The following is a 7,605-nucleotide window of genomic DNA, read 5'->3' as shown; positions in this document are numbered from 1 at the left end:
CCCATGTGGGAATCGAACCCATGACCTGGCGTTAGGAGCAGAGCGCTCCAACCACCTGAGCCACTAGGTTGGCCTGTTCCCCTCATTTTTACAGATGAGCAAAGGGAAACCCAGAAGAATTCAGAAATTTGTGCAAGGTCACGGTAAGTTTAGATGTGAAACCAGAAATTCTAGTTCCTCAACCTGTGCTCTTAGCTGACGTGCTGTCCGGCCTTTCTATGTTCCTTTCATCTTAAGATGTAACATTAATCAGTTAGAAATAAATGTGGAACTAGTAACATCTTTCCCCTTGAAATCAGTTGCAAAATGTACAACTGTGACCTAGACCAAGAAACTGGTGTAGGAGACTTTCTATGTCCTTACAGAGAATGATGTACATGCCAGGGACGTGTGCTTCATATAAGCTGCTGTTTCCTAGCAAATGTTTACAAATCCTGAATACTCTGAAATAGGCAGACAAAGAAGGTGGGTTGACTGGCCATAGGGTTTTCAGCCAGGTTATTATTTCTCACTGATGCTGTGTTTGCTCTCCTTTCAGGAGATGTTCCCTCAGGAGGGGTGCATTCTTTGACACAGGACGGAATAGAAGAGTTTGTTAAGCAGAATTGTATTACTCCTGCTACCTCACTCTACAATATATCTGAATAGATAACATATTAACATATACCAAAATTACCAGTTTATTACGGACCATGTAGCCCCTAACAGGAATTTATATGAGGCAGGGGAAACATGAAGCCCTACTCTGGGTATATGACGCCTAAATTAGAAGAGATTTTTGAGTTACCCCTTCATTTGCACCATACTAGTATAGGGGCTAGAGAAGATAAAGGGGAGTTAGAAAAGTATAACTAGACCGATGCTCTGACCACAGAGGTACTCTCAGATCAGTTTTAGGCAAAAATAGACATATGGAAACTGAAGATCTGAAAAATGATTCCTGTAAAATGTCCCACACCTGCATTACATTCTTCAGAAAGTCTTCACGCACCTCCAAGAGCATGGGACAGATTCCTTCGGAGTTCACTGTGCTGGGCCATCAGAGCAAAAGCACAAGGTCTGGGAGGGGCAGCACTCACTGCTGGCCATTTCCTGGGCTTCTGCGTGGGGCAGGCATGTTTGGTGAGCTGCGGCTTTGTCGGGTTAAAACAGCGTGTTCATGTGAGTGTATGTCGTGAGGAAAATTGAGTAACGATGCTGTCTGACTCTACAAACACCTCTAGTTTCCGGTAGTAGTGACATATTCACAAAATAACTGTGTGAATTCATCACAAGATAAATTGCTCACCTTGGTTTCCTCCCTTTTCATCTCCCTTTATCTCCAAGTGCCCATCACTTTGAGTCACTTGTTGTGTAGCTTTGGAAACCAAAATTTTTATTCACACAGTTTTTATAATGCCAGGTAATAATATTTTAATAGCTTTATTGAGATATAATTTACATACGGTATAGTTTACCTGTTTCAAGTAGATAAGTCAATGGTTGTTAGTATATTCAGAGTTGTACTTAGCGAACCCTTTCAAGCTGCAGACTCAAATCTTCTTTATTATTCTTTTACTTCGTCTCATCTATCTCTTCCTTTTTTATGTTTTGAACCTATTACTCACATGCTAGTGCTCCTGAATTTATCCTCCAGGTGTCTCCCATTTTCTAGGTGGTTTTTGTCTCTGTATTGATGTGTCTAATTGAGCTATTTTTCCCACTTGCTCTTCCAGGTGACTAATAGTCTCAACAGTGGCCAGTCTTTTTCATTTTCTCTATTATAATTTTAAATGTGAAAAGGTGTGTATTACAATTTTAATTATCTAAATGATTTCTCTTGTCTTATCACATTCATTTTAATGTTTTTCACATTATGCTTCCCACAGTTCATACCAGTGGGAGGCACCTTGTCAGGGGTTCGATTCAGCTTCTCCTGGCTGCCGGGTCCCTTTATGTAAGATGATGATTGGCCTGCTTATGGCTTAAGTGGCCTCATGAATTAATTTCAACTCTGGGTTTTGAGAAACCCAGTGAGTATTGGAAAGCAAACCAGTTTCCCCTGCTGCAATTTGGGGTGAACTCACTAACAAACTTAATTCTCTCCTGAGGGCTCTGTCCCAGGCGTGAGCCCTCTCACTGCCTCATGGAATCTGGAGCAACTCAACTTTCCAAAGAAGCTCCCTCTGTCCCCTAAGACCTGTAGGATCAGGTAGCCTTCTCTCCTGAACCCATGAAAGGGATGTGTACAGCCCTTCTAGGAGGGGAATTCATGAGAAACTCAGGCTTTACCCCAGGTGTCTCTGCCATGAGCCTCTTTAATGGTTAGACCTTAGCCAGAAAGGTTACGGCTGGCCGGAAAGACCTCTCCTTCGTAAAACAGGAAGCGCTTTCTCTCTGCCTCCAAAGGGAGCACTCTGAGAGAAAAAAGTGCCAATTAGCACCTTCATTCGGACAAGTAGCCCCGGTCTGGAGCAAATGTAAATGCCCTGAAAACTGTGACTTTGAGTGAACACACCTTGGCCCACAGCACACGTAACTGCACTTCTCCACCTCCTCAGACTTTGGGTTCTCAACATGCCACACGTCGTCTCTGTGTATCACAGGCCTATTCAATGAGCCCTCAGAATCCTGGCACATGCCCTCCCTTCTCACTTCTCCCAACTCAATTCCTCTGTCAACCTAAGTGAGTGTCAGGATACTGTTTGGGGCAAGAAGAATTAGTTATGAATGAGGTCTCTGGATTTTACTGTGGAGATTTTGATTGCCAGATGGATTCCAGCATGGAGGTTCTCTCATATAACCGGGAAATTCAACTTGGCCCTGTAGCCACCCATTTATGTGCACACACACGTTCTGTCATATGTTTTAGATGTGTTTATTTCTTAGCTAAATGATCAATAGAGTCTCCTCTTTCCAATGTCTAGTAGTAAAAGCAAGAGAGAAGGAGGAAGTATCTTCTCAAAGGCTGTCATGGACTGAAACAAAGTTCGGAGGGGACTCCTGGGGATGAAAGAAAGGACACTGAGATCTCAAATCTCCCGGGTCGGCTTCCTCCCTGAAGAATGTGTCACTCTGGCTTCAGCGGCTGCTCAGGGCCTGTTGTGTCTCCCTCTCATCTCCATGGCAATTGAGGATACTGGTCTCTTCCAGAATCAGTTAGGGCTCCACCTAGGCCTATGGTGGACTCTGTGATTCCCTCTAGGACCCCAGGCCAATGCGGGAGCCATGGGAGTAGTAGACAGCTGTGTCAAAAACTTCTCTCAGGGACAGGGAGTTTCTCTAGAAAAATAAGGATGAATAGTTTCAGAATTGTATCCCCCCTCCCAATCTTCACCATGGATTCCTGGAATCTTCTTCCCCTTCAAACCATCTCCATCACCTAGTACTCTTTCCTTCTTTTGGCCCCCTTTTCCCTCAAGGCAATAGTTTCCTCTGCACATTGATTGGCTCCTCTGGTTCTAGCTGGCTATTTCTTCTTAGTAACTCTCTCCTGATCTTTCTTTCCTCCCTACTCACCCACAACTTGTGCCTCTATTATTCATACCCCATTTCCTTATGTTCCTGCTACTCCTTCCCCAAGGCACTTTCCTACATATTAGGCACTCACCACACAGAAGAAGAGCCCAGCAAAGAATCCCACAGCCACTACAGCCGAGACCAGAGTGATGAGGAAGATTTCCCAAGGCTTCAGGGACCCACTGGGCTTCCCTCCAGTCGTTGAATTGAAGGTTGTGCTGGTCCCACTGAAGGTCACACTGGATCCAGTGTTGGAGGCTATGCTGGTCCCACTGGAGGTTGTGCTAGAGTCAGGGTTGGCAGGTGTGCTGGTCCCACTGGGGGTCACACTGGATCCAGTGTTGGAGGCTATGCTGGTCCCACTGGGGGTTGTGCTAGAGTCAGGGTTGGCAGGTGTGCTGGTCCCACTGGGGGTCACGCTGGATCCAGTGTTGGAGGCTATGCTGGTCCCACTGGGGGTTGTGCTAGAGTCAGGGTTGGCAGGTGTGCTGGTCCCACTGGGGGTCACACTGGATCCAGTGTTGGAGGCTATGCTGGTCCCACTGGAGGTTGTGCTAGAGTCAGGGTTGGCAGGTGTGCTGGTCCCACTGGGGGTCACACTGGATCCAGTGTTGGAGGCTATGCTGGTCCCACTGGAGGTTGTGCTAGAGTCAGGGTTGGCAGGTGTGCTGGTCCCACTGGGGGTCACACTGGATCCAGTGTTGGAGGCTATGCTGGTCCCACTGGGGGTTGTGCTAGAGTCAGGGTTGGCAGGTGTGCTGGTCCCACTGGGGGTCACGCTGGATCCAATACTGGAGGCTATGCTGGTCCCACTGGGGGTTGTGCTAGAGTCAGGGTTGGCAGGTGTGCTGGTCCCACTAGGGGTCACACTGGATCCAGTGTTGGAGGCTATGCTGGTCCCACTGGAGGTTGTGCTAGAGTCAGGGTTGGCAGGTGTGCTGGTCCCACTGGGGGTCATGCTGGATCCAGTGTTGGAGGCTATGCTGGTCCCACTGGGGGTTGTGCTAGAGTCAGGGTTGGCAGGTGTGCTGGTCCCACTGGGGGTCACGCTGGATCCAGTGTTGGAGGCTATGCTGGTCCCACTGGGGGTCACGCTGGATCCAGTACTGAAGGCTGTACTGGTACCACCTGCAGTTGAACTGGGTTTAGTTTTGGAGGCTGTACTCGGCCTACTGGAGGCTACACTGGATCTAGTATTGACAGGTGTGCTACTGCCACTGGAGGTTATGCCTGATGATAATGATAAATGATGGCAAATGCATATTGAGCATATATACTTTCTGCTCAACATTTGGTTAAAGTCATTACGTAGATAATTCTATTTAATGCTCACTACAGGCCCATAAAATAGATACTATTATTATCACCAGCTAAGATGAAGAAATTGAGGCTTAGAATTGTTGAGTCTAGCTCAAGTTCATACAGCTGGTAAGTAGTAGAACAGGAATTTGAACCCAGGCTATTGAATTGGCACTGTTAGCTGCCATGCTAAATCATGCTCCCCACCCACCCCCAACACCAGGTTTATGTGACTAGTTTCACTGGCAGTAAGGTTATTCCAAAATCTGCTATACAAGATCTAATACAGATTAAAAGCATCATAAAGGAATTGTAGGATCCACGTGAAACCAGTATATATTAATTCACTCTTAGTGTTATTACTCCCCTCTTGGAAAATATTTCTCAGAGTGTTATTCAGAAAACACCTACATTAGGATCACCTGGAGAGCTTGTTGAAAATAAAGATGCCTACACAAACTACCCAGATCAGTGAGTCAGAGTTTGAGATGGGCCCAGGAATCTGCCTTTTCTAAAGGGGCTAGTGAGTCTGTATGCAGTAAAGTGCCAGGGGCTCCTGACCATTACAGCAGAGGCTGGAGCAGAACAAGTATATGTAGCTTAAATGTGTAAGATCTCCCGGGACGCAGCGCTACAAATCAAGACCTACAGGACAGGGAAGTTTTCAGTCTTCTTGGAAGCTCAGCTGGAGTTCAGGTTGTGCCTATTTTGTGCCCTTCACTGCCCTGAGGGACAAAGACACTCAGGCTCCCCAGAGCCTGTATTTATCTCATTGTGGCTCATTTTACTACTAACTGGGACAGGAGTGCCTATCACCTCACTCTGCACACGTGTATTTTTTCCTTAGTCTTATTTGCATTAACATAAGATTAGAATGTAGCTCTATTTTGGGAAGGTCCCCAAATTCTGCAATGGGTACAAATTCAGGTTAAGATCAGAATCATGAGTAAAACTAAATAGGAAAGTGAGATGACCAAAAGTAGAGATTATATGTGAGAGACTGGATTTTATCTGAGAAATTGTGGAGAACAGAATAGATGAGTCAAAATTAGAAGAGGGTGTCATGCGGGAGACCCTGCTCACTGCGCCATTTGTCGTGTGGGGCGCCAGGCGGGGTCTCTGCTCCCACTCCCCACATAAGAACGCAGGATATGGTGAGGCCAAAAAGGAACACCCACGGAGCCATAGGTAGGGGAGTCATACCACTATATTCTCTCTGGCGGCACTATACTCTCAATGGAGGCTGGATCCACACTGTCCGCAAACCGCCATCCACACTTGCCAGCCCAGCCGCCATCTTCTTGCTAGCCCCCATTTTCTCTCTCTTCTTCTCTCTGCTAGCATAGCCACAGCAGTTCTATTAGTGGCCAATGGCTCACTGGTTACAGCTGATGGCCAACTAGCCACAGCTGATGGCCATTTACTACCTGAGCCAACACCTTTCTATGTGAGGCCGAGAGCCTGGAAACTACTTTCTGGGGCTCTGCCCCCACAAGGGCTAAATTTGATTAGAAATGCCGAATTCCCTAAGAAGTGACGCCATCCAGGTATGTAATAAGAGACGGCCCATGGAGCGCTTGAGTGTCAGGGGTGTGGAAACGGGGGCAAGGGGGTCAGTTTTAACTCTTGAATCCGATTCTCTTTGGTCCGAGACTAACTTAGGCTAATGTGGAATCAAGATTAGGAACAGGCAAGAAATTAAGTTTATAGAATGTAGATGAGTGATATTTTTTAAAATAGTCAGCTCTTCTTATTCTTGGTATTAAATCCCCCAGCCATATCACACAGGTTATTGCCATTTTATAGATGCAGAAACTGAGGCACAGAGCAGTTAAACAACTCACCCAAAGTACACAAGTAACAGATAGCACCATGATTCATATGTAGGCAATCTGAGACCAGAGTCCACAGTTTTAACCACTGTGCTCTGACTGCCTCCCCGGTGACACATGATTAGACTGAAATGATTGGAGTAAAACGATGGTCCTCACTCTCTGGAGCAGAACCAGAGCTATTCTAGTAGTGGTCACCATCTCCACAATTCCTCAAAGGTTCTCAGATTACCCACTTTTAAAGAAAATCACTCACCATGTTCTAAAAGTAGGAGATGCAATAGTAACCAATACTTAAGAATGTTTCCTTTCTGCATCTCGATCTGCCTCTTGGTGGCTGGAAAGCAAGATGCCTGGATCCCAGATATGACCAAGACCTAGAAAGCAAAGAGCAGTATTCTTCAGAAAGAAGAGTTCAAGGTGAAGAGATAAAGGCTGGAGCTTCCAGGAGCTTGGGTCTCTTAAGTATGTGTTCTTGGGAAGAACCTTGAGCTTGGGGAGGTGGGAGGGGGTGAGAGACTGGATGCCTGGGTCCCTTAAGCTTCCTCCATGTGATGTTGTTGCCTCTTTGTTTATCATGGAAGAGATGCAGGGGCCTTTTATAGCTTCACATGGGTTGGGAGGAGTTGGGAAGTTGACTTGTTCTTCTGTCAACTGTGAGCAGCTAACAAAACAATACTGAGCCTGGGAAGAAATAGACTAGGGGTCAAGAGGAAGGTGAAAAGGGAGAATGACATGATCACACTACACAGGCACTGTGTGGGGTTGTGGCAGGAAGTAGAATGGGATAAGGAGATCAAGGTTGTCAGAGTGGAAGGGACCCACCCTCTGAGGCAGAGATGGGGCCAGAAACCTGTTCTACTTCACGACTCTGTTTCCTGGTCAGGAAGTCCTGTGTGTCTGCTTTAGCAAGAAGAACCCCTAATGGACTGAGCTAAGGGGGCAGGACCCCACACCTCTCAAGCAAACAGAAATA

The 7,605-nt window shown here is 46.5% G+C and overlaps 1 protein-coding gene across 1 annotated transcript; it reads right to left on the bottom strand.

Annotated features, from left to right (window-relative positions):
• Positions 1–2,861: 2,861 nt before the first annotated feature.
• On the bottom strand, positions 2,862–7,022 carry MUC21 (mucin 21, cell surface associated). Its single transcript, XM_074333981.1, is given in 4 exon segments — positions 2,862–3,189; positions 3,191–3,261; positions 3,590–4,626; positions 6,886–7,022. Coding segments are annotated over 4 exon segments (1,287 nt in total). The 5' UTR covers positions 6,947–7,022; the 3' UTR covers positions 2,862–3,071.
• Positions 7,023–7,605: the final 583 nt, after the last annotated feature.

The sequence above is a fragment of the Rhinolophus sinicus genome, linkage group LG05 (genome assembly GCF_036562045.2).
Source record: "Rhinolophus sinicus isolate RSC01 linkage group LG05, ASM3656204v1, whole genome shotgun sequence".
Classification (NCBI taxonomy): domain Eukaryota; kingdom Metazoa; phylum Chordata; class Mammalia; order Chiroptera; family Rhinolophidae; genus Rhinolophus; species Rhinolophus sinicus.
This window is presented reverse-complemented; position numbering and strand designations above follow the sequence as displayed.